The sequence below is a fragment of the Natrix helvetica genome (genome assembly GCF_964273705.1).
Source record: "Natrix helvetica genome assembly, chromosome: 2".
Taxonomy (NCBI): domain Eukaryota; kingdom Metazoa; phylum Chordata; class Lepidosauria; order Squamata; family Natricidae; genus Natrix; species Natrix helvetica.
The window spans coordinates 116,081,921-116,109,702 of NC_138552.1; the positions used below are offsets into that span (position 1 = coordinate 116,081,921).

At 45.3% G+C, this 27,782-nt stretch overlaps 1 protein-coding gene across 3 annotated transcripts in view; it reads right to left on the reverse strand.

Moving 5' to 3' along the window:
- The window catches only part of SH3BP4 (SH3 domain binding protein 4), a 58,151-nt gene that overhangs the window by 21,243 nt on the left and 9,126 nt on the right, over positions 1-27,782 (reverse strand). For 2 of the 3 annotated variants that reach the window (XM_081944649.1, XM_081944650.1), the window contains one exon: positions 9,600-9,864. The exons of the other annotated variant lie outside the window; for it this stretch is intronic. In XM_081944649.1, the coding sequence (XP_081800775.1) occupies positions 9,600-9,717 (118 nt within the window). In that variant the 5' untranslated portion in view covers positions 9,718-9,864. The remainder of the gene's footprint in view (positions 1-9,599; positions 9,865-27,782) is intronic. 3 annotated transcript variants of the gene reach the window in all.

Sequence of the window (27,782 nt, forward strand, 5' to 3'; positions counted from 1 at the left end):
ACCAAGGGGAGCCGAAGCCTTTCAGCCTTCCCCTCCCCTCTCTCTCCTCCCCTCCCGCCAGGCCTTTGCTGTCTGCGGCAGGGCAGCACCTGCCCCATCCCTCACCGGCCTCCCCCCCACCCAGCTGAGTTCCAGAGGAGGTGGAGGTGGAGCGTCTCCTCAGCCCGGCCAGCTGTGCACGCTTCTCCACCCCCCTCACAGGGAGCCAGTTATGGCCTCGCCAAGGCGGCTCCAACGGGGCGGCAGCATCAGCCTGAGGCACAGCGGGGGTGGGGCGGCCGCTGGGTGCCCTGAGAGGCGGCGACTGCAGTGGCAACGGCGTCTCTGGATGGGGCCGCAGCCAGTGGGGGCTGCCTTGTGTCCGCGTTGCCAGGGGCGGCTCCTTCCTCCTCCTCCTCAGGGGACGCCAGCTGCCTCCTCTCACCGCCACCGCTGAGGGAATCTGGGTCGGGGGCGGCGGCCGCCTCTTCCTCCTCAGCTTGGCCAGGCTGGGGCCTGTGGGAACGTCCTCCATGGCAGCTCTTGCAAGGGCTGTCAGGGGAAGTTTCACCCTGAGCTAATGAGGTGTAGACCGTCGGCTTTCCTAACAGCATATCTTCAGAAAAAGCGAAAATGAGACCCGATAACATGTTCTAATGAAAACAAACTTTAATATGAAAAATAAAACAGATCTATCTAATTGTTACATTTTGGCAAGAGCAATTGTCGCCCACTTTCTCTGGTAGGCAGACGAAGATCAGAAGACAAGGTTTAAGAATGTGTGACATATTAAGAAACGTGTTAAGAAGCATGCACAGTAAATCATTGTCAGATAAGACCTATGACCTGCGCAGTACATCTTCAGCACGGCTAGCAAACAATTAACGCAGTGACAGGGGCCACCGTGGCTCACTTCCATGCAGGGGCCGCCTCTGCCGGGGGACCTGCTCTTTCTCTTATCTTTCTTTTCCATTTAACCAGACTGGGCCACAGCAACGCGTGGCCAGGTACAGCTAGTATATACATACATACATACATACATACATACATACATACATACATACATACATACATACATGTTGTGACCTAGCAGGAGCCGTTGGAGCTGCAACTAGACTCTGACAGCGAGGAGCCTGATGAGTCGGCTCTGGAATATGTGGAGGACCCTGGACAGGGTTCCAACTCCGAGCAGGGATCAGAGAGGTTGGTTGGCCACCAGGAGGCGCCTGAGGCATGGAGCAGCGGTGGAAGCCAAAGGGAGTGTGCCCCTGATGTCATGCCTTGGAGCAGTGGGGAGGAGAAAAGGGAGTTGGTCATGGACGCTCGACAACGAAGGACTGATAGACATAGAGAACAACTACGCAGATACAGAAGATAATTGGACCCAGGTGGTTGTAATTAGGCTCCTCTCAAGATTGTATAGAAGGAGGGACTTCTGGAGGCTGGTTGCAGGGTTCAACTTAATTATCAATGCTGGAGAAGCTCTTGCCTGTTTCTTATCTTGGAAATCTGGATTGCTGCCAAGGTCTAGTCAGTGTGTTAATTTACTGTGAATAAATCGTCTAGCAGTAATTCTTGTCTTGGAGTGCTTTGGTGTACAAAGAGGGGGGTCAGAACACATACATATACATACACACCCACACCCACATATATATTTGTTTTCGTAGATTTTCACGAGTGTAGGTATTTTGGTCTTGTTGTATTCGGCTCTTTTCCTGTGTAAGATTGAGATTGTCTTGGCAACGTTTTAGCGAGGTCTCACGCCATCTTCAGGCTGGGTTTTGGGCTTTTTAGCCCAAAACCCAACCTGAAGATGGCGACATTGAAAAATGAAAGAATGAAGGATGAAATTTTGATTTAACTAAGGAAATATGAACAACAAAGCAGGTGAAAAATACGTCTTTGAGAAGAAAAAAAGTTAAAATAGGGATAGAAATTAGAGGGGAATAATAGTATATATTAATATGTTAAAATATACAAAAGAACAGAAAGAAGATTTAGAAATAAAGGGTAACAGTAAAAGGCATGTATAAATAATATGAAATAATGGAAATGAAATGTAATATTTAGGAGTAATAAATTTATGTGTATTGAAATGTAAAATATCCAGATTCACACTGTACAAAGAATATAAAATAAAAATTCGATTGAAAAAAAAAGCATCAAATTGCCTTATGTAATTGTTTTTATGCAGTATTTGTCTTGGGAATATCAATGTGGACTATGCCTGAACATAATTTACGTCAAAGAAAATCTACCATGGAATTCTTTGTATCCATTACTATGAAGGAAAATAACACTGAGAATTACAAGTCAAAGCAAAATAAAAGAGATTTATAAAGTAATACTAGAATTGAAAACTTTACAGTGCTCTTAATGTACTCAAAGCTGAAGTACTGAAAATTTATCATACACAGCTATTTCTCAAGTAATGATGGCAACTGGAACTGAGATTCCTATTGCTAAGCAATTTGGTTGCAAAAGTTGATAACACATGATCACATCACTCAGTGATGGGAATGCAGGCAGTCCTGGAGACACATCATTTTTTAAATGGGAAGTGGAGGGAGTCCCAGGTAAGGAGCATGTGAGTACTGAAGAAGAGTGGGGAGCTCTAGAAGTTTTGATGCAGGCCATGGATGAGTTGGGTGGTGGTACAGTGTTGCATAAATTTAGGGAGTCTGGAGAAATATATATATATATATAACTGTTGGGAAGTTTCTCTCCTTAATTCCAGGTTGCTTTTCTCCTTGATTAGTTTTCCACCATTGTTTCTTGTCCTGCCCTCTGGTCCTTTGGAAAATAATTTGACCCCCCTCTACTTTGTGGCAGCCTCTCAAATATTGGACCATTGCTATCATGTCACCCTCAGTTCTTTTCTTCTCTAGACTAGCCAAACCCAAATCCTGCAATCATTCTTCATATGTTTTAGTCTCTAGGTGTTTTGGTCATCTTAGTTGCTTTTCCAAAGACTCAGCATATTTTTTGTACTGTGGTGACCAAAATTGGTTGCAGTATTCCAGGTGTGGTCTTACTAAGGATTTATAAAGCGGTACTAATACTTCACATGATTTTGATTCTATGCTTCTGTTTATACAACCCAGGATTGTATTAGCTTTTTTGGCTGTTGCCACACAGTGCTGGCTTATATTCAAGTAATCATTCACTAAGACTCCAAGGTCCCTCTCACAATTACTGTTTTTGAGCCAGGTCTTACCTAATTTGTACTTTTACCTTTAGCTTTTCCTGCCTAAATGTAAAACTTTGCTCTTTTCCACATTAAAATTCATTTTGTTGAATAGGGCCCATTGTTCAAGCCTGTCAAGATGTTTTTGGATCCTGAGCTTGTCTTTTGTGGTATTGGCTATTCCTGCCAGCTTAATGTTTTCTTTAAATTTGATTAGTTCCCCTTCTATTCCCTCAACTAAGTCATTTATTGAAGAGTACTGGGCCTAAGATGGAACCTTGTGGTACCTCACTGCTTACTTCCCTCCATGTGGATGTAATACCATTAAGGACTACTCATTGAATACAGGTTGTCAGCCAGCTACAAATCCATCTGGTGGTGATATTGTCTATTCCATATTTTTGTAGCTTACCAAGAAATAGGTTGTGCTCTACTTTGTTGAATGCCTTACTGAAGTCTACTACCCTATTTCCCCAAAAACAAGACATGGTCTTATTTTCTTTGACCCCTGAAATAAGCGCTTGGCCTTATTTTTGGGGAAGTCTTATTAGTTTTGAGGTGCCAGAGGCGACGAGCATGGTCACCTCATGGCTGCTTCTGTGTTGAAATATTTTCAGGGAGGGCTTATTTTAGTGTCTTTGCTGCATTTAAATTGAATTCTGTGGCAGAGACAATCCAAACATTTCTCTCTCCATTCACAGCAGAGCTGCTGCAGCCTGTCTTTTAAGATAGGGGGGCTGGGGGGACCATAAAGGGAGCAGCAGCTCTGCTGCAAATGGAGGGAGAAATGTTTGGATTGTCTCTGCTGCATTTAACATTGAATTCTGTGGCAGAGACAATCCAAACATTTTTCCCTCCATTCGCAGCAGAGCTGCTGCTCCCTTTGTTCCCCCACAGGATCCTCCCTCCCTGAGACTATCTTAAAGGGACAGGCTGCAGCAGCTCTGCTATAAATGGAAGGAGAAATGTTTGGATTGTTTCTGCCACAGAATTCAACGTTAAATGCAGCAGAGACAATCCAAACATTTCTCCCTCCATTCACAGCAGAGCTGCAGCAACCTGTCTCTTTAAGGTGCTTCGATTCCTGGGAGGGAGGGAGGGGCCGGGGAAACCATAAAGGGAGCAGAAGCTCTGCTGTGAATGGACTCATACACACTTTTTTTCCTACCAGGTTCTGTGGGCATGGCTTGGTGGTGGTGGGGCATGTGACTGAGTGGGTGTGGCCATGAGTGACATTGAGTTGGCCACACCCACTCAGTCACAGGACACCACAACCAAGCCACGCCCACAGAATCGATAGTAAAAAAAAAATGAATTTCACCACTGCCTCAGGTACTTCCCCGGTGCTCCAGGACTTTTGAAAGATATGGTACAATGGTTCTGAGATAACATCTGCCAGCTCCTTCAGAATTCTAGAATGTAATGTCAGGTCCCGGTGATTTGTATTAGTCAAGATCATATAGATATTCTCTTACCATTTTCTTGCTTATTTTAATTTTAATTTTTAGTCTTATCTTTTATGGTCGTTTTTTTGGTAGGTCGGCTATAGTTTCTTTTTGCATGAAGACTGATGCAAATAATGAGTTAAGTAGCTCTGCTTTCTCTCTACTGCCTGTTACTTCCTTGTCATCTTCTCTTGTTAGTAAAATGACTGTTTCCTTGACTTTTTCCTTTATTTTTTAAAATTATCTTTGACTTTTGTTGCAAGTCTTTGTTCATTCAGAGCCTTTGCTTTCCTGACTTCATCTTTGCAGGTTCTGGGTATCTGCTGATATTCTGCCTTACTTATGTGTCCCCCTTTCCATTTTTTGTACTTGTCCTTTTTGTCTTTCAGTTTGTCAGCATGATTTTTGTGCAGCCATGCTGGTTTCTTCTTGAATTTCTTTTTCAATGGTATTGTGCTGTATTGGACGTTTATGATTGCATTTTTTAAAGTTTCCCACACTTCCTGAGTTGTTTAGGATTTTCATAGTCTTTCCTAGGCTCTTAGTTTGTTAAAATCAGTTATTTTAAAGTTTAAGACATTGATTGGATTATTTTCTATTGCTTGTGTTTGCATTATATTGAATTCCAGTATGGCATGGTCACTTTAACCCAAGGTTCTGGCAACTTCAACTCCCTCTATCACTTTTTCTCTATTAGTAAGAATTAGGTCCAGTGGGTGGTAGGCGTGTTCCTGCGTGCAAGTGCAGAGAGGGTGAGGAAGGAGAGTGCTGGTGGGTGCAAACAAGTGAGGAAAAGTGTGTGGTGTGTGTGAGCAAAGAAAAGGCTGAGGGGGATAGACCTATTAGAATGATTCCCCTGCTGGCTTCCCCATTGACTTTGCTTGTAGGAGGCTGTCAGACAAGGTCAGCTATGATATAATTATGAGATGCTGCAGTCACAAGCTGGTTGCCAAGCATTTGAGTTTTGTTCAAATATCCCTAGGGTTAGAGTTAGGGTAATCTCAGCAATCCATCTTTCTTCTTAAACAGCACGCGAGCTGCTACTTGGGGCTCTGCAGCCTGAATAAAGCCCCTGGCCAGATTTTTATCAATATAGTGTCTCAACTCCCCCATCTCTTTCGGAGTCATTGAATACATTTTGGACTTGGGGAGTTTTGCCCCTGGCAAGACCTAAATTGCACAACCCATGGGATCATGTGGGGGGGGGGAGGACATCACATTCCTTCTTGCTGAACACCTCTGCCAAGTCCCGATATTCGCTGGGGATGTTCTGCATTTCTAGTGCCAATTTGGATGCCACTTGTGTGCTCAAGTCCTTCCCCCTTATTTCCTTGATGCTCAGGCTCGCTCCGCTTCCTTCTTGGAGGATTTGGGACCTTCCTCACACTCACTATGTGCTTCTTCTTTCCCCAGTGCCCGACGGGGCTCCACTTGGTTAGTCAGGATAACCCCAATATCATAGCCTCTGCCATTTTTTATTCCACCATGAAGCGAATGGTTTCTTCATGCTCCCCTAATCTCAGGTGTACCAACTTTGTTAGATAGGAGGCAGGCAGCCCTCCCACTATAGAGCCATTGACCTGCTCAAACTTCATGGTGGTACAGTTTCTTCACCCTCAATCCGAATTTCCATATCGTTTGCAGGCTGACTAAGCACTGGGTGCACCTGAGTCTATTAGGGCCATCACAACTCCCTTCAACCCTGAATGAAGTACTACAACCTCTACTTGCACTGAAAAGTGGTTGATGATACCACTATCAAGTCATGTTCCCCCTCACTGTTGCTCTCATACAAGGTCAGTTGTGAGTCCTCCATGGTCAGTTTCCGCCCAGCTGCCTGGGGGGAGAAATACTTCAATGACCTGGCATGTCCCTCATGATGTCTCCTTCCTTTTTTTTGGTGGCTTCTTTGGCTTGAGAGAGCTTGGGGTCTGCGGAGTCGCCATAAGTGCTGGTGCCAGGCAGAATGCAGCTCAGTGACCCTCTTGGCCACATCGGAAACATGGACCAGGTGCATGCCTCGGGGCATGTCCAAGTGAATGACCAGGTGTGATGTTCTGCCCCAGGGGGCACTTCTCCTGGGTCTGTCAACCCTGAAGTTGGCCAAACTGTGGCCATTTTCTTTTTTGTAGTTTTTCACTAGGGACATTTCTCTTCTCACTCCTTCAGGGCTGACACAGCCTGGAGTGAAGGGGCCAGGGAGGGGGATGTAGAGATAGCTGGGGTATTGTAGCATAAATAAAATTCTTTTCCCTGGGAATCAATGGTGTTGGTGCAGGTGTTTGAAAGATGGAAACTAAGGTCACCTAGCAACTGGACTGTATGCTGATTGGACCATGTGACTGGAGACTCTGGGGGGAAGTGACAAAGTTTTACTTTTAATTGGGTGTAAAACCAGCAGGAACCTAGAGCTGGTTTTCCACCAGGAACATGCCAATTTGATATGTCTCAATAAAATGTTCTTTGAGGAAATTGCCTGCCTTGAGTTCTTATTGAATGGCACCTTATTGACTTGGCATCTTGACAGGGTCTTCTTCAGGCAGCTTTCGGTTCCTCTGTGCCTCTTATTTTCCACTAGGTCAAGTTTCATGTTAATCGGTACCACAACTGCTGGTACCAGTTGTGGATCCGGTCTAGTATTCCTTGAAGTAAGCACATGGGTACAGCTCCCTGTTCAGGCCGTCTCGGAAGTAGTAGACAAGAAGCCCCTCCAGCCAGTGACTCAGTCTCCTTGCTAGCCTCTGGAATTCACAAATCTATTCCTATTCCACAGCTAATTAGAAGTATCAAAGCGAAGTTGATTTCATGTTACAAATGTATTCTAATGCCTTGGGAAGGAAGGCAAACTTGCTTCTCTACCCCAAGCTTTAGCTGTGTGCCATTATGCCTTGGGAAGAGAGGCAACAATTTCAGCTTACAAGAGATAACTACTTCTCTCTCTTAAGCTTTAGATGAGTAGGCTAATGCTTTGAAAAGGAAGCACGACTTTACCTGAATCTCAGAAAAAGACAGCCGCTTCTGGAATTCTGCCATGTGGCCCAGCAATGGAGCGGCCTGCTCTCCTTCCGTACCCCAACCTCTTGAGCGCTGAAATCTTGGAAAGATAAGTGAGCAATTGGTAACTAGGGGGCAGGTGGGAGGGGAGGAGCAAAGCGTGTGGAAGTGGTGTACTGTGAGGACCTGATGGAGCAGAATGGGGTAAATAGATGGTCTGTGTGTGCTGCAGTGTCTCTGTAGTTGGTTTTTAAGGGTGAAGGACTATAGGAGTGCTGAATGTCTTAACTTTGTGACTTGGTCGTAAGTACTTTTGGAGGACAGTATTATTACAACTTTGAACCATCAATGTGACTTGTCATAATTCAAGGACTACCTGTAATTTGTACTGCCTAAGCTATAAAGAAACAATTAAGAAAAAGACTGTGGCTCAACTTGACAAGCTGGCTGCTACTGCCTAATGAAATAGCCCTTCCCACTTCAAATGGTATATATTCCACCAGTTTAATCAATGCAGCAGTTGTCATTTCTTTGTTTCATGAAGGCCATGTGAAAATGGCCTGATGATTGTGGCCTGACATCAGCTTGGTACAGGAACCAAGCAACCTAGGCAAACATAAGCTGACAACTGACCTACAACTTTCCCCTCTTCATTTACAAAGCCATGTTGGAACAGCATGACTAGAATATAGTTAGTTTTCCCTACTGGAAAGAGATTCAACTAGAACGATCAGAGCAAGTTAACCCACTTTATCCTCATACTTCTAGACATCTATAGATTAACCATGTCTTCCAATTGGCTGGTTTAGTCACATCTTGACCTTTCCACAGTAACTGTTCTAGTTAGTTCCTACCTACCCTACATAAGCCCTTTATATAAAAGGAAGGACAAAGAAGAGAGGATGAGAGGAAAAAGGCAGTCATGATGGATATGGAAGTGGCAACAAGTAGCAGTGCAGCAGCCGCCGCCATGGTTTGTCCCAATTGGGGACAAGAGGATAAGCAACTTGATCTGGGAGAACTGAGAAGAAATGGTTTTTCTCTCTTTCCCTATCCCCGTCCCCATCTTAAATGTTTGTTTTTAGCAGCAAAACTGCCCAAACATGCTTGGAGCTCAGGCTTAGAACTGAGCAACAATTCTATCTGGGAACTCTGCCTCAGTACTTAGCAACAATATTGTTCCATAGATCGATGGCTGTAAACAGCTTCAAGGAAGCAGAAGGTTCAGTGCTAATCAAGACCAATGCAAAAACTGCACCAAACCAGGAAGAAACCCTAAATGGGTCCAAATCAACTCAAGCACAAAAACTAAAGCAGTCCTTCTACCTCAAGTTTATTTTGTTGCTAGAAGAGCAATATTGAAAATGCAATATCGGAAGGACAACAAATGGGAAGGAAAAGGAGAAAGATAGAGAAAGTGAGTTCATGGGAAAAGGCAGCCTATCCCAATCTAGTGAGATCAAATAAACCAAAGGCAAGACAGAATCCATTACAAGGAGACAATGTAGGGCATATGAGTAAAACATGATGAAACTGCCAAATAAAGGGAACTTTTCTTAATAATCTGACAAGCCTCTCTTCAAAGTAATTAATGATTCAGAACTTTCAGAACTCTTGTTCTAATTTATTGAATATGGGGAGCAGATAGACTTTAGTCTGTCTTTATTTAGTTAAGACAGCTGCAGAACCTAAGTGGTTGGGGTAGCATCTAAATATCCTTTTATAATTACTAAAAGGTAAAGATTTTTCCTTCTTATTCATAATTTACATGCCATGAGAACTCATCTTCTAAAGGTAGGAATAATCACTTGAGCACAAGCCTGAAAGTGGGCAGATTATAGTGCCAAAGCTATAATGTGACTTTTAAGTGCTAGTAAACAATTTATAGTATGATCTGTAGAATCTGCAATATGTATGTAATAATCTATTCTCTTCCCAGCATTTTCATTCTGATTGACTATCATAGGATCTATTTTTAACAGAAAAAAACTCACCTTTGACAGAACTGAAACTGGTTTCTGAGAATTCTTCATTCAGGTCTATCAGCATCCCCTCAGATTTGCATCGTGGGAGGCAACTGGCATTAGCAGCACGAATCCTCTGGGCTGCCATTTTAAAATAGCAATTGTGTTGTTTCTTAAGAAATCAGAAAATCTAATGGGTCATCTTCTCTAGAAAAGGTGTGACAAATTCTGTGCCATTTATTTTCAATGGTTGCAATTATCAATGTCATTCAGTAGTTTCTTCTACAATATATATCTGAAGAGAAAAACAAACATGATAAGCATCTTTGTATGACTAAATTACAGAAATCTTATTTATTTGATTTATATGCCCACCCATCTTAAAAGATATAACTTTGGGACGTCACAGCAATAAATGCAAGAATAATAATACCAAAAAGGTAGCACCTCTCCAATGCAGTCAACACAACCAACTTCAGTTTCCAGACATATCATATCCATTTTTTTTTTTCAAAAAAAGAGAGGCATGAATAGCCTTTAGAAGGCTTGTACAGTGCTCCTGGGGTGTGGGGCAAAAACGAGCAAAAAATGGGCCTGTTTTTTGCAAAAATGGGTCTGTTTTTTGTCAAAAAAATTGAATGCATAGCCTTTAGAATGCTCCTGGGGGCTGGGAGGGGCTAAACTGAGCATAAACGGCCCTTTTTCACTCATTTCTGCCCTCCCCAGACCCCCAAGAACACTCTGAAAGCCTCCTACAGACTCTGCCATTTTGGTGAAGGGGGTGGGGTTTCGGGAGGCAAAAAATGCTGTATTCAGTGTATAAGACACACCCAGATTTTCAGCCTCTTTTTTGAGGGAAAAAGGTGCATCTTTTTTTCTTTCCCAAGAATTTTTTATTTTTTTATTCTCTTACATACTATGTTAAGTATACATTCACATAGTTGTTATTCTTCTTTACATTTATCATTCTTATACATTTATTATTTCATTTAATATTATAATGTACATTTTGGGTTGCTTTATTTACCATCCCTTCCTTCTTTTGTAACACCTCCTTGTTTTTCCTTTCTTTTCTCCCTCCCTTCTCTACTTCCTTCCTTCCTCCTCTCCTTCCCCTTCCTTCTTCCCTTACCTTTCATCTACTCTTCCTTTTCCCCTTCCTACCCTCTTCCCCTCTCTTTCTCTCCCTTCCATCCTCCTCTCCTTACCTCTTTCTTCTTTCCCCCCCTCTTCCTTTCACTTTTCCTCTCTCCCTTTCTTTTTCTATTATTGTTGATGTATATTTCAAAACTCAGTTTATGCTTCCTTGGGATGGTATTTCCGCCAACCCAAATATAATTTAGTATCATTTCTTATTCTCTTACCTTCGCTAGTCTACCCTAGTTATGTTTCCCCCTTTATATCTCGCTCTTGAATATATACTTATATATTTAATATTTTCTTTTCTGTTTTCCCCTTCTCCCCCCCACCCTTTTCCATTTAATAGTGCGTCGTCTGGGTACTTTATATTCTCCCTACTTTCTTTTCTAGCTTGCTTTCTCTAGCCAATCATAAAATCTTTCCCATGTCTTGAAGTACTCCAATTCCTCTTTATCCTTTATTTTCATTGTCAACCTATTCATCTCTGCACAATCTAATATCTTTTTTATTATCTCTTCATCTGTTGGTAGCTTATTTAATTTCCAATTTTGGGCAAATACAATTCTCGCTGCTGTAGTTACATGTATAATCAAATAAGTATCCTCTTTCTTGAATTTCTCTGGGATAATACCTAGTAAAAATATCTTTGGTCTAAATTCTATTTCTTCTTGTAACATTTTCTTTAACCATACTCTTATTTTAGTCCAATATTTCCTTGTTCCTGCACATGTCCACCACATATGGTAGTATGAACCTATTGCTTCTTGATATTTCCAACATTTTGCTGACTTATCTTTAAACATCTTTGCTAGTGTTTCCGGTGACATGTGCCATCTGTAAAACATTTTGTATAAGTTTTCTTTGTAAGCTGTTGACATGGTTAGTTTATAATTCCTTTCCCATAGTTGTTGCCACTTTTCTAGTTCAATCGTATGGCCAAAATTCTTTGCCCAAGACATCATTGTGTCTTTTACCACTTCTTTTTCTAGCATAGTTCTTAATAGGTAGCTATATAATTCCTTGATTATTCTTTATCCCGTTCCCATAAGTATCTTATCCAATTCTAACTTCCTAAGTTAAAACTGTACTCTCTTTTATCTTTTTCATATCTTGATTGTATTTGTAATTGTGAAAACCAATCTATATCAATCCCTTGTTTTTTCTAATTCTTGTTTTTTTAGTTCCCCCCTTTCTGTTAAGATACCTTTGTATCTAATACTATTTTTCACACTACTAATATTTGGATGTGTCAATGCTTCCATTGTTGAAAGCCACATTGGTATTTCTAAGTAATGTTTCCCTTTCACTCTTTCCCATATTGTTAATAATCCAGTCCTTACAAAATGTCTTTGAAAACAGCCATGTGCCCTACTTTTATCATACCACAAAAAAGCATGCCAACCCAGTTGCAAATCATGCCCCTCCAGTGTCAATAATCTTGAATTTCTCAATAAAATCCATTCTTTCATCCAAGCTAGACCCACTGCTTGATAGTACAATTCCCAGTTTGGTAATCCAAATGCACCTCAAATCCTTGCATCTTGTAACATTTTTATATTAATTCTTACTTTTTCCCCTTGCCATATATATTACCCCACTATTTTGTTCATACTTTCAAATAATTTTTTCTCTAGTTTTATCGGTATTGTTTGGAATAGGTATAACAATCTTGGTAATATATTCATCTTTACTACTGCTATTCTTCCTATCAGTGATAATTGTAGGTTTTTCCATCTTTCCAAATCAATTTCTATTTGTTTTCTCACCTTATAATAATTATCCTCCTTTAGTATTCCACATCTTGATGTCAATTGAATACACAAACATTTCACTTTTTTCACCACTTGTATGTCCAGTTTCCCCATCAACTCTCTTTTCTGTTTTTCTATCATATTTTTCACCAGAATTTTTATTTTATCTTTATTAATCTAGAAGCCCGCTACTTCTCCATATTCTTCTATTATTTTAACTAGTTTTGGCCCTGTTTCTATTAGATCCTCCATAATAAACAACAAATCATCCGCAAATGCTTGTAATTTATACTCATCTTTCTTGACCCTCATACCTTTTACCTCTTTATTTTGTCTTATTTCTCTAGTCAAAATCTCTAGTGTCAGTATAAATAATAATGGCAATAGTGGACATCCTTGTCTAGTTCCCTTCGTAATCCCTATATTTTCTGTCATATCACCATTTACCATTACCTTTGCCGATTTGTTATTATATATCGTTTTAATCATATTTATAAATCCTTCACCAAATCCCATCATTTGAAATTGCATTATCATGAATTGCCAGTTCACATTATCAAAGGCCTTTTGAGTGCCCAGAAGCAACAATGCCATTTGCTTTTCTGGGTGGGCTTCATAGTACTCTAACTATAGGTCTATAGTTCTTTACTTGTTGTAGATCTGACTCTTCTTTTGGTAAAAGCGTTATATATGCCTCCATCCATGTTTCTGACATTTTTGCCTCCCTTAATAAGTCATTGAATAGTTCCAACATTACCTTGCTTAATACTTCTTGTAGTGTTTGGTATAGTTCCGCCGGTAATCCATCTGGTCCTGGTGTTTTCCCCTTCTTTTGCATTTTGATGCATTCTGTTACCTCCATCATTGTAATTCTTTCTTTATTGTAGAAGTTCTCAATTATTTTTCTCTTTTTTCATTTAAATGTTGTATATTCCCTTCTTCATCCACCAATTGACTTATCAGCCTTTTTTCTCTTTCCTTTTTCATCTTGTAAGCAAACCAACATCCCGGTTTATTTGCATTTTCAAAAAAGTTTTGTTTTGCCGATTTTATTTTATTTGCCAAGTCCTCATTTTCTGTCAGGTTCAATTTATGTTTTTGCAGTTCCATCATATTTTTTACTTTTTTATTTTGTGGGTTTTTCTGCAGCTCTGTCTCCGAACATTTGTACTCTGATTCCAACTTCTTTTGAGTTTGTCTGTTCTGTCTATTCTTTTTCCCTAAGTATGTCATTGCAAGGCCTCTGATATATGCTTTACAAGTGTCCCATACATTCTGTAATGATGTGTCTTCCTTTCTATTTTCCTGGAAGAAATATGTCAATTCTTTTTCCATATATTGCTTGAAACTGAAGCCTCCGGATGCTCTTCAAGGGCAGCCCCATGTAGAGAGCGTTGCAGTAGTCCAGGCGAGAAAGGACGAGGGCATGAGTGACTGTGCATAGAGTATCCCGATCCAGGAAGGGGCGCAACTGACATACCAGGCGAACCTGGTAAAAGCCCCCCCTGGTCACGGCCTTCAGGTGTTCTTCTAAACTAAGCTGCGTATCCAGGAGGACTCCCAGATTGCGGGCCCTCTCTGAGTGAGCTAAAATTTCTTCCCCTATCATCAAAGATGGAACAAGATGCACAAATCAGGATGATGGAAACCATAGCCACACAGTCTTGGAGGGATTGATCTTGAACCTGTTCCTCCCCATCCAGATCCATACAGCCTCCAGGCATCGGGACATCATGTTGAGGGCATCGTTTGGGTGGTTTGGGGTAGAGATTAAAAAGTTGGGTATCATCAGCATATTGATGATACCGTACCCCCAAACCACGGATGATCTCGCCCAGCGGTTTCATATATATGTTGAACAGGAGGGGTGAGAGAGCCGACCCTTGGGGCGCCCCACAAGTGACGTGCCTTGGGGTCGATCCCTGCCCTCCAGTCAACACGAACTGTGACTGATCCAACAGGTAGGAGAACCACCATAAAATGGTGCCCCCCACTCCCAACCCCCCGAGTCGTCGCAGTAGGATACCATGGTCGATGGTATCGAAAGCTGCCAAGAGATCTAATAGGACCAGGACAGAGGTACAAACACCTGTCCCGGGACCGCCAGAGATCATCGACCAACGTGACCAATGCCGTCTCCGTGCTGTACCCGGGCCTGAAACCCGACTGAAACGGATCCAGGTAGACAGCTTCATCCAGGTACTGGGGAAGCTGACGTGCTACCACACTCTCGACAACCTTTGCTACAAAGCGAAGGTTGGAGACCGGATGATAGTTGGCTAAAGAAGCTGGGTCTAGGGAAGGCTTCTTAAGGAGGGGCCTCAACACCTCCTCCTTCAAGGCGGTGGGAAAGAACCCCTCTCTCAATGAAGCATTGGTAATTGCCTGGAGCCAGCCTCGTGTCACCTCCCGGGAAGCCGAAACTAACAAAGAGGGACACGGGTCCAGCACACAAGTGGCAGCACCGAGTCTCCCATAATCCTGTCCATGCCCTCGGGGGTCACAGGGTCAAACTCATCCCAGATTGTCTCCACAAGACTCATCCCCGTCGACTCACCCGAATCTACCCAGTCAGAGTCCAAGCCTGTCTGGATCTGAGCGATTTTATCCTGCAGATACTGAACAAATTCTTCAGCCCTACCCTGCAAGGGGTCTTTCCCAGTTCCTTGGTTAAAAGTAAGGAGCGGATCACCCTAAACAGGGCGGCTGGGCAGTTATCTGTGGACGCGATAAGAGCGGAAAAATGTTGCCGTTTTGCCGCTTTTATTGCCACTAAGTAAGATTTAATATGAATTCTTACTAGTGTTTGATCAGATTCATACTGGCTGGCCCTCCAGCCACTTTCTAGGCATCTTTTCCGGTGTTTCATCTCCTGGAACTCCTCGGTAAACCAGGGAGCCACCCGGGATCGACACCGGGTCAGAGGTCGCAAAGGCACAATGCGATCCAAGGCCCCAGTGGCCGCCCTATCCCAGGCTTCCACTAGGGCTTCGGATGAATTGTGAGCAAGGGATTCAGGAAAAGTCCGAAGCTCCATCAGGAACCTTTCAGGGTCCATCAGGCGCCTGGGGCGGAACCAACTAGTCGGTTCTGCCTCCCTGTTGTGAGAGGTAGCAGTATGGAAGTCAAGCCTGATGAGGAAATGATCAGACCACGAAAAGGGTTGAATAGAAATATCCCCTAAATCTAAATCATTCATCCACTGTCCAGAGATGAAAATCAGGTCAAGCGTGCGCCCCCTGTTATGAGTGGGGTCTTGAATTAACTGAGTTAGGTCCACAGCTGTCATGGAAGCCATGAACTCCCGAGCTGACTCGGATGTCTCGCCAATGGAAGGCAGATTGAAATTCCCCAGATCATAAGCCTTTATGATCAGGAGTTGAAACCAGGAGTTGATCTTAGGGATAAATGCCGGGTCCAAACAGAGAACCACTCTGTCAGGTTGAATTAGGCATAAGTCCTCTCGAATTGACAGAGCTGCCAATTCAGAAATTCACTGAGCAGATGTGATGGCGATCAAGAAGGCGGTTTTGAACGTCAGATGTTTAAGACTGGCAGACCGGAGTGGCTCAAAGGGTGGGCCAATGAGAGCCCGTAACACTACGTTGAGATCCCAGGACAGGTACCTGTGGACGACCAAGGGCCTCAAGTTGGTTGCGCCCTGCAGGAAACTACGGATGATGGGGTGATGGCCAAGGGACGAGTGTTCATCCACTGCCAGAATTGTGGACAAGGCAGCTACCTGTCATCTGAGAGTATTAGGAGCCAAGCCTTGGTCAAGTCCATCCTGTAAATAGTCCAAAATTTGTGGAACTGTGGCCGCATTTGCCTCAACGCCATGCGCTCTGCACCAGGTGTTGAAGGATTTCCAAGTGGCATCGTATATTCTGGTCGTAGAAGGCTGCCTGGATGGTATGAATGACCTTGGTGGAAAGACTACCCAGACTTAGGAGGTCCCTCTCAAGTGCCACATGGCTAGCTGTAGCCACTGGGGCTCTGGATGTTGAAGGGCCCCCTGCCTGAAAGAGACCTCATGTTGGGGAATCCGCCATGGTGGGTTGACGGAGAGACTCACCAGGTCGGCAAACCAGGTTCTTCTGGGCCAGAGGGAGCCACAAGCAGGACCTCCGCCTCCTCCGACAGGATCTTCTGAATCACCCTGGGAAGAAGAGGCAAGGGGGGGGGAACGCAAACAGCAGTCCCGATGGCAATAGACAGTGAAGAGCGTTGACCCCCTCGGACTTCAACCATCTGCCTTGCGCAATCCAGTTGTGGAAGTGAGCACCCCAGCCAAAGAGGCTGGCGTCCGTCGTGATGGTGAGACGGTCCAGCTCCTTGAAGAGGGTGCCCCTTGTCAGAGCAGGAGACAGCCACCATTGGAACTGGAGTACTTTCAGTGAGAGCAGGACCAGTCGTTGAGAGTTGCACTGGTTGGCCCTCTGGTACGGCAGAAGGAGCCATTGTAGATGTTGGGAATGAAGGTGTGGCCATGGCACTATTGATAGGCACGAGATAATTTCCCCCAAGATCTGGGACAACTGTACTATCGATGCTTGAGATGACCATAGCACTTGCAGCACCTGGTCTCTGATGCTTGCCAGTAGCTCCGGAGACAGGGAGACCTGACAGCTCATGGTGTCGATGATGGCGCCTAGGTGCTGCAGCCTGATGGTCGGTGTCGGATGATTTTTTTCTTTGTTGATGGAGAACCCATGTTGTTGCAGGGTTCGTAGCGTGTGTTGCAGGTCCTGCACCACTTGCTGCCTCATCCAACGACTGGATGAGGATGTCGTCCAGGTAGCAATGTAGTCACACTGGACGAGATCTTAGGAAGGCCGCCACCACAGCTAGTATCTTCGTGAAGGTTCGAGGAGCTGATGACAGGTCGAACAGCAAGACTCTGTACTGGTAGTGGCGGCCTGCATAAAAGAATCTCAGGAACCTGCGGTGAGCCTTGCGAATGGGGATGTGGAGGTAGGCCTCTTTGAGATCTATAGATGTTAAGAGATCTCCCGGCCTGATGCAGTCCAGGATTGACTGAAGGGACTGCATCTTGAACCTCCTGTAAGCTATGTGATGGTTCAACTCTTTTAGACCTAGTATCCCCTCCACCCCCCGGAGTTCTTTGGAACAAGGAAGAGAATGGAATAAAACCCTGACCTTTCCTGGCCTGTTGGAACTGGTTCTATGGCCCTGATTTCCCTGAGGTGAAGGATGTCCTGTTCCATGAGAGCCTTCTTGACTGGGGAGGAGGGTGTCGGGCATTGGATGAAGCGTGAAGGAGGTGTGGATATGAATTCTAACGTCAGGCCTATGCGCATTGTTTGAAGGACCCACTGGTCTGATGTGATCTGTTCCTATTGGGCGTGGAACAGCTGCAGACGCCCTCCGATGGGAGCTGTCTGCTGGCAGTCACTTATATTGTCTGAAGGGTCTGGAGCCAGATCCCCCGCGATACGGATGTTTGGAGAAGGCCTGCTGGCGGCCCCTGTCACGAAAGGACTGATGGTCGTGGGGCCTATCTGTGCCCTGGGAAAAGGGACGTTGGAAGGAACCGGAGGTTGCTTCGTGTTCCGAAAGGTCTGCCTCCTGTAGGACTGGGAACCCTTGCGATCAGACTTCTTATTGACTGAAGGCATGACCTTCTTCTTGTCCTTGCTTTCTATGAGAACAGGATCAGGGACCTCCCCCAAAAGCATATCCGCGTTCCAGTGTCTGAACCATAAGAGGTGTCAGGTGGTGACGTGAGAGGCCAGAGACCTAGATGCGAATTTGGCAGCATTCAGAGTGGCGTCAGCAGTGTACTTTGTTGCCACAATTATCTTATTAATATCCTGCTTCAATTTGGTGTCCCCCGTCGGAATTTTAGCAAGAAGCTGCCTTAACCATAATAGGGCCGCCCTGGACAAGAAAGACGCAGAGGCAGAAGTCTTAATGGCCCAAGCTGCAGCCTGATGAGTTTTGTGGCAGGCATTCTTGGCCCTCTTATCCTCTGCCTTGAGCCCCTCTAATACCTCGGTGGGGGGGGGAGACTGAAGAGGAAGTGAGTGCCGCCACTGGCACCTCCACTGGAGGCAATTTCAGCTGGTCCTCTAGACTCGCATCTACAGTGCACAACTTCTTAGCATTACAACTGGGCATGGCAAGGGTGCCCGGCTGCGTCCATTGCTTTTGTACTACATTAAGAAACAATTTTGGAATTGGCACAATTTTCTGTGTTGGTTCCGGTTCCTCGAAGAGTCCCTCACTGAGATCCTCAGGAACGGGAGCAGGGCCTGGGGTGCTAATACCCAAACAGGTCGAGGCTTTAGCCTTGTTCAAAGTAGTCTTGAAATGAGTATGCTTGAACAGGTCAGAGAATGCAGGCTTGTCAGGCACAGCAGCCTCATCCCCAGAGAACTTGGATTCTGGGCCTGGACCAATGTCCTCCTCCCAGTCCGAATCCTCACTGGCCATGGAGGAGTGTGGAGACTGAGGGCGCTGGGCCTGAGAAACTTCATGAGAAGGTCCTGTGACCAGGGTAGGTCAGGTTTTGCGGGGGCACTTGGCTGGCTGCAACATGCCTGCCTCTATCCCCTGTGATATGGCCCTGGCTATGACATCCTGTATCTCAATAGAAAGATCGGGGCCCCAATCTTCCGGAGGGCGGTCCCTGGAGGGAGGTTGAATGGCTGATTGTTGGGGTGTGAAAGGGCCCAGGGGAACCGGCTCTTCTTCACTTCAGGGTCAAATGGACAAGCAAATAGGTCGGCTCGGTCAACCATAGATGCCACTGGAGAGCCTGCCATGGTGAAGGAAGCCACAGAAGAAAATTCTTGGCCCTCATCCTCAAACTCTGACATCCCCTGTTCCTGTCCTGGCTGGATCCTGGGTGACTGGTTGCCAGGGGAAACTGGCCTGGAAGACTGGGCCTGTTGTTGGGCCACGGAGAACTGCTTTTCCAAGACCTTCTGGCGCCTGAGAGCATCCCTGTCTGGCCCTGAATCCTGTTTGGTCCCCTGCCTGGAATAGGGCTTGCTTGCCTTGATGGCTGCCCTGGCTGCCTTGCCGGCCTGTCTGGTACAGGTCCTGCTGGTAGATGGGCCTACCTGTGACTCCTCAGGGGCCTGGTCTGCAATGTCTGGTTGTGGGGATAAAAGGCCTGGATAGGGAACTTCCCTTACTCACCACCTCGCAGTTGTGAAAGCCTTAGCGTTCTAGCGAAGAGACACTGAAGGCAGAAGCAAGCAAGGCTCAGCAGTTCATTATAAGGCAAAGATAAGTGTGAGCTTTGAAGCTCCCAGCACCCCTCGCAGGTCAGTTGCTTCTGAGTGCGACCTCGTGTGGCCAAACCTCCGCTGCTGTCTATCCCGTCCTGGGAAAGGGACACCCTGCAGTTGGAAGTGTCTATCACCGCCCCCAAGTGGAGAAGCTTGGTAGTCAGAGTGAGATGGCTCTTTTCTAGGTTCAATGAGAATCCGTGGTTGCAGAGGGACCTCATGGGGACTTGGACATCCCGCAAGGCGTTTCCTGGACAACGATTGGATGAGGATGTCATCCAGGTAACATTGGAGTCTTACGGGTCTGTGCCTGAGACGAGCTGCGACTACTGACAGAATTTTTGTGAAAGTCCTGGGTGCCGATGACAGGCCAAATGGCAGAGCCCTGTATTGATAGTGTCGGCCTACGTAGAAGAACTGTAGGAGCCTTCGGTGTTGTGGCCAAATTGGGATGTTTAGGTAAGCCTCCCTTAGGTCAATGGACATTAGGAGGTCCCCTTGGGGAATCCCTGCGAGGATGGTTTGCAGGGATTGCATCTTGAACTTCCTGTGTGCAATGTGACGGTTGAGGTTCTTGAGATCCAAGATTGCCCTCCACCCCCCCAGAGCTCTTGGGGATCAGGAAGAGTATGGAATAGTGTCTGAATTGTGATTGCAAGGTCTGAACTGGCCTTGTCTCTCGAGACTGATTATACCAAGATGTCATTGAGATAGCAATGTACCTGGATAGGTATAGTCCTCAGATGTGCAGCGAGGGTTGCTAGTATTTTAGTAAATGCACAAGGAGCCGAAGAAAGACCAAAGGGCAAGGCCCTATATTGGTAATGAACATTGGCATAACAGAAACACAAGTATTGACGGTGTCCCTGGAGTATAGGTACATGCAATTACGCCTCTGTTAGGTCACCTGAGGTTAGAAAGTCCCCCTGTCTTAAACATTCTAAAATAGTATGTAATGAATGCATCTTCTTGAACTTTAGATACCTATTAAGCCTTTTTAGGTCCAATATAGCCCTCCATCCCCCCGAGGACTTGGGGATAACGAACAGGATGGAGTAGAACCCCTGATGGCATTGGCCCTCCGGCATCTCTTGGATGAACTCGATATCCAATCTGCCACTGTCGGAAGTCTCAGAAGTGGAGCGGCTTGGTGGGCGCCTGCACGGCAACCGCGGCGCTCTGCTGTCCACGATCGATGACAGATGAGCCTCAGCGGACCCGGCATGATCGATAGAAAGCCAGGGGAGATCGGGGAGATAAGGCTCAGCGAACTTCTGCTAGTCAAGTTTTCTCACCAGGAAGGCTGACCACGCAGCAACAGAGCCTCACAGCCTTCGCTACACCATGCCTATTAAGGAGATGATGGGGGGAGTAGGTGACAGGTAATTTCTAATGAGTGCCACAGAACGCAGCAAAAACTCCTCATTCCCCCACCAACAGACCTTAAGGTGATGCCCCAGTGATGTGTGGGTCCGTTAGGCCTAGGGCGTTGTGGCCCAACGAAGCCAGTAGGGGGCAGCAAGAGGCAACAGTCCCTTCAGCGATATAAATATATATATAAGTCTACTCACAGAAATTCCAATTAAAATTCCAATCCAATTTATACCAATATGAATAGCAAGCAGAACTAGTCTAGGATAACACGACTATCCTCAGAGTGGACTGAGTCGAAAGCTGGGTGGAGTTACCCATAGGGACAGGTTATAAAGGGCATTAATTAATTATTAAGCAGTCCAATCAGAGAATGGACAGTGTTAACCCATACATGGATGCTATCCCCACTTAATTGAGAATTGCCTCTTTGTCACTTCCAGCCTGCACTTGCTAGGCTGTTTGTTTCATCAAAGGCTGTCGGATCGCACTTGCTTCGCTGCCGCACTTCTCTCTTGAGTGCAAAAAGCAGTTAATGCTGCTTTCGGCGTGAAACAATAAATTACTGCCGGAGAGAGCGAGAGGCTTGGAAACATGGCGCTTTTGATCTCGCTGCCAATTCCAGTCGGCTGGGAACTTTCAGAGGTCAGAGGAGCCAGCGAAGCCTACAATTGCCACTCTGCCTTGTCTCGAAGGTGGTCGAGGTAATCAGGCCACCTTCTTGACAGTTGCAGTCGCCATTTTATGGAGTGTTCCTCATTCTACTAGCCAGCCACCATTTGAGTGCTGCTCCTGTCTGGTTTAAAGGCAGATTTGGTCACTATTTGAGGCTGCCTGCCTTTGATTCGGGTCAAGCGGTGCTTAACCTTATAGCCTTCCTGCATTAAACTGCACCAGACCTAGAATTCATGCCTTTCTGTTTTAATTGATTCATATCTTCAATACAAATTTCCCTCAGATATTGCATCTTCCATTGAATTACAGCCTCTCCCTCACAGTTCAGAGCCGACTGGGGTGCCATTGCTCCTGAGGGCCTTTCTAAATTGCCTCTATCCTCAGGGGCTCTGTCCAAGAACTTGGTCAGAACCTGGGGCTTTAGGGGCTTATAGAATCCTCTGTCTAATAGAGCCTTCATGTTGCTCTCACTTTCAGAGTGTTCCCTATAAATGACCTGGCAAGGCTAAGACCTGACACTTGTCATCTACTAAGTCATCTGACAAGCTGTCTGCCAGGTGACAAAAGGCACTTGAGAAGCACTTTGCCAAGGCACCAAGGTTATTTGGTGTGCCTTGGAAGAGGGGTAGCCTTATACAGTGAGTATAGCCCAAACCCTATATTTTAACAGGAAAAGTAGGGGGGTCGTCTTATACACCCAGTCGCCTTATGCGCCGGAAAATATGGTAGTTTTAAAAAGTGAAGAATGCGTAACAATCAAAGAGGATTATTATATGAAACTGATGAGGCAAATTAAACAAAATTTGGAGAAATGGGAAGATTTTCAATTGTCACTATCAGAAAGAATAGCTACTATAAAAATGAACATTTTGCCAAGAATATTATACTTATTTCAAACCATACCAATAAAGCTGGAGAAAAAATACTTTGAAGAATTAAACAAAATTGTATTAAGATTTGTTTGTTTAGGAAAGAAAGCAAGAATAGGCTTGAAAAAGTTGCAGGAAACCCAAAAAAGGGGGGCTTTGCCTACCAGATTGGGAATTGTACTACCAGGCCTCTGTACTCACATGGGTTTTCACCCATGTGAAATGGGTAAAATAGATTAGCTTGAGAAAAATGCTAAAATATACACCTTTAATAAAGAGTTAACAGAGTTAGACCAGATATTAACTGGAACAGATGATAAATTGATAAAAAAAAATATTGTTATATACTAAGTATTAAACTTGAAAATGAGCAGGTAGAGGAGACAATGATTGCCTGGGCTTAAAACTTTAGATATGCAATAGAATCAGGTAAATGGCAGAAACTATGGAACAGAAATGTTAAATTAACTATGTCAATTGCATATAAAACAAATGTGTATAAAATGTTTTATAGATGGCATTTTGCACCAGCAAGATTGGCTAAAATGTATGCAGATAGATCTGCTAAATATTGAAAGTGTAATCAATCATTGGGTTCATACTATCATATGTGGTGGACTTGTCCAAAAGCTAAAAAATATTGGATGAAAATATATACCTGGTTGGAGAAATTGATAAAGCAGCATATAGACTTGTAACCAGAGACATTTTTGTTGGGCATCCTACCAGAAAAATATGATAAAAATACTATTTATCTGGTTTTACATATACTAACTGCAGCCAGAATTGTATTTGTACAACAATGGAAAAATGGAGACATTCCATCAGATGAGAAAATAATTAAGGAATTATTAGAATGCACAGAAATGGACAAAAGCTTATTTTAAGGATAAAGCAGTTTGAATATTTTTGATGTGGGATGTATTTTATCAATGGTTAGACAATAGAAACAGAAATATAGAAACTAATTTTAAAAAAGATAATAAATATTTATTTCTTAGCTGCACCCTCTCCCGAAGGACTCGGGGCGGCGTACAATGAAACATATGAAATAAATATGTGGACCAAACAAACATATAACAGAGACATATACCGAAACACACACAAGGAGGAGGTCGGCTGATAAATAAAAACAATTAAAATACAGTATTTAAAAACCCCTAAATAATTAAATATAATTAAAATACCCAGTTAAAAACCCGTCAGGAGCGATATGGTTAGATCAAAGTTGAGCCAGGCCAGCTGCTTGGAATAGGTGGGTCTTAAGCTTAATACGAAAGATGAGGTTAAGTATTATTGCTATTATATTATATAGTTATATCATTAATATTATTGTGATGAATATAATATGTGGATTATGATTGTTCAAATAACTACCCAGATCACACAGTTTGATGGAAATGGAAAATAATATAAACAAACAAATAAAACTAAACAAAGAAAAGAAAAAAGAAATGATTGAATTAAGGGAATACATTGATGCCATCTTGTCCCAAGGATTTATCCAACCTGCCAAATTCCAGGTAGCTGCTTCCATCCTCTTCAAAGAGAAGAAAGATGAGTCTATGAGATTGACCATTGCCTTACCTGAAGGGTCATTTTCAGGGCGCTGCGAAGGAGAGTCCAAGCAAGGGTTAAATACAGCCAATCTGCCCAGAACTGAATTGAAACTTTAAACCACACCTCTGGTGCTGATTATCTTCAGATTTTTTCAATGAAGACATGGAACTGTTGCACGCTGAGAAGTCCAACAATGTAAACAAGTTAATAAGAAAAACCAAACCAACTGGAACCGTAAACGTTCGAACTGTCACCAGTGGAGCCAGACCCCAGGGTGGGGTGGACTCTCCTTTGCAGCACCCTGAAAACGACCCTTCAGGTAAGGCAATGGTCATTTTCCAGGGTGCTGCTCTGGAGAGTCCAAGCAAGGGACATGCCCAAGCTAATTGTCACTAGGGCGGGAAGCAGCAGCATCCAGAGTCTCTCCGCTGGTGTGAATGCCTTGAAGAACATGCTTCCTGAATGCCCCTTCCGCTGATGCAAAGCTGTCCAACTTATAATTTCGGACAAATGGAGACAACGAAGTCCAGGTTGCAAATTTCCTCAATCGGTGCCTGGGTTGCCCAGGCTGCCGTGGTGGCGGCACTCCTAGTCGAGTGTGCTGTAATGTGGTGAGGCACAGGTTTGGAGTGCAGGACATGAGCAAGGGCAATGCAGGCCCTCAGCCACCCTCCGATCGTAGAGGAGGACACTTTCCTGCCTTGGGAAGCCGGCTGGAATGATATGAAGAGTGATTCAGATCGTCGAAACCCCGCCGTGCACTTGATGTACCTGCGAAGCAAACCAGGTTCTCCTGGGCCAAAACGGTGCCACCAGCAGTACCTCCGCCGCCTCCGACAGGATTTTCCGGATGACTCTGGGAAGTAGAGGTAACAGAGGGAAAGCGTACAGTAGTCCCCACGGCCAAGGGCAGTGCAAGGCCTTGACTCCTTCGGCACACGGATCGTGGAACCTCGTGAAAAACCTTGGGAGGTGCCTGTTGGATGCGGTGGCAAACAGGTCTACCTGCGGACGGGCGAACCTCTGGGACAAGTGCTGGAACAGGTGCGGATGCAGGCGCCACTCCGAGTGGTCGACCGTGGCCCTGCTCAGCCAGTCCTCCTGGGTGTTGGTCGTGCCCGGGATGTGTTCCACCTGTAGGGACAGGAGGTGTTTCTCCACCCACCGTCCTAGGATTTCGGCCTTTGACATCAAGGATCTGGAGTGAGTGCCCCCTTGGCGGTTGATGTGCACCTTTGTTGCAATGTTGTCCATCAGAATCCGCACGTAGCACCCTTGTATGCTAGTCTGGAAGTGGTGGAGGGCCAACATGACTGCCCTCAGCTCCAGCCAGTTGATGCTGTGAGCAGCCTCGGAATGACACCACATGCCCTGCACCAGATGACTGTGGCAATGAGCTCCCCAGCCGTAAAGGCTGGCGTCCGTCATGATGGTGAGACAGATGGGTTCTTTGAAGGGGGACCCCTTTGTCAGGGCAGGGGACAACCACCACCTGAGGGAACACTGTACCTCTAAGGAGACCGGGATTAGCCTCATAGGGTTGCTTTTGTTGGCCCTTTGGTAAGGGAGGAGGAGCCACTGGAGCGGACGGGAGTGGAGTCGTGCCCAAGGCACGATGGACAGGCACAAGATCATTTTGCCTAGAAGCTGAGACAGCTGAACCACCTTGGCCAGGGGCGACCGCTGCACTTGTGCGACCCTCTCCCTGAGGCTGGTCACCCTCTCTGGAGATAGGAAGACCTGGCAGGAGACGGTGTCAATGATGGCCCCTAGATTGTAGTCTGGTTGTCAGAAGAAGATTACTTTTCTCCTAGTTTATGGAGAACCTGTGGTCTTGAAGCACCTGGATGGTGTACTCCAGGTCTCTGGTTGCCTATTGGTGGGATGACGACTGGATGAGGACATCGTTCAGGTAGCAGTGCAGTCTTATTGGATGGGATCTGAAAAAGGCCGCCACCGCCGCGAGGATCTTCGTAAATGTCCTGGGGGCCGATGATAGGCCGAACGGCAAGGCTCGATACTCGTAGTGGCGGCCTATGTAAGTGAATCTCAGGTATCAGCAGTGGGCTTTGCGGATGGGTACGTGGAGGTAGGCCTCTTTGAGGTCTATGGATGTCAATATATCCCCTGGCCTGATGCATCCCAGGATGGACTGGAGGGATTGCATTTTGAACCTCCGATAGGTTACATGATAGTTTAATCTTTTTAGGTCCAATATTCCCCTCCACCCCCCGGAATTTTTGGAAACCAGGAACAGAATTGAGTAAAATCCTGTCCCCTCCTGACCCGCCAGAACAGCCTCTATGACCCTGATATCCCTGAGATACTTGATCTCCTGTTCCATGAGGGACCGTTTGACTGGGCATGAAGGCATGGGGCACCTGATGAAGTGGCGGGGGGGAGGGAGAGGAACTCCAAGGTGAGGCCCATGCGGATCATTTGTAGGACCCATTGGTCCAACATGATCTGCTCCCACTTGGCGTGAAATAACTGGAGATGCCCTCCTATGGGAGCTGATCATTAATGGTCATTTGTATCTCCTAAAGAAGCGTGAACCAGACCCCCCCGAAAGGGGCGTTTGGAGTAGTGTTGCTGGCAACCTCTGTCATGAAAGGACTGACAGTCTTGGGACCGATCGGTTTGCTGGGATACGCCCAATGAAATGGGGTGGAGCTAGTGGAAGGCTCAGTGTTCCGAAAGGGCTGCCTCCTGTAGGAGTTGGTACCCTTCCAATCGGACTTCTTAGTGACCGATGGCATCACCTTCTTCTTGTCCTTGTTTTCTACTAGGACAGGATTCAGGACCTCCCCGAAGATCTTGCCCCTTTAAAGGGGGCTGTGACAAGCTTCCACTTGGAGCACATATCCACGTTCCAGTGTCTCAGCCACAAGAGGCATCTGGTGGTGACATTAGACGCTAGGGCTCGAGAGGCAAACTTGGCAGTGCTCAGGGTGGCATCAGCGGTGTACTCCGTGGCAGCCATGATCTTGTTGATATCCTGCCTCAACTTGGTGTCCTTGGCCGGAATTTTTCTCAGCAACTGCCTCAACCAAATCAGGGCTGCCCTGGAAAGGAAGGAGGCTGAGGCGGATGACTTAATCGCCCATGCTGCCGCCTGGTGAGTTTTGTGGCAAGCAGTCTTGGTCCTCTTGTCCTCAGCCTTGAGCCCCTCTAATAAGTCAGGAGGAAGAACAGACGTAGAGGTGAGTGCCGCCACGGGAGGATCAATTGGAGGCAGCTTAAGCAAATCCTCCAGGCTGGCATCTACTGTATAAAGCTTATCATTGTTGCTGGGGGTAGCCATGGTAGCAGGCTGCGCCCATTGCTTTTGAATGCAATGTTGAGGAATAGTTTAGGAACTGCGACTATCTCTTGGGCCGACACATATTCTTCAAAAAGGTCCCCAGATAGATCATCTGGGTCTTGGGCCGTCGGAGCCGAGGGGGTAGACCCCATGCAGGTCACTGTTTTAGCTTTATCCAGGATGGCTTTGAAGTTGGTCAATTTAAATAGGCCCGAAAAGGTAGGCTATTCGGAAGAACCACCTTCATCCCCCGAGAATCCGGGTTCCTGCCTAGGTAATAAGTC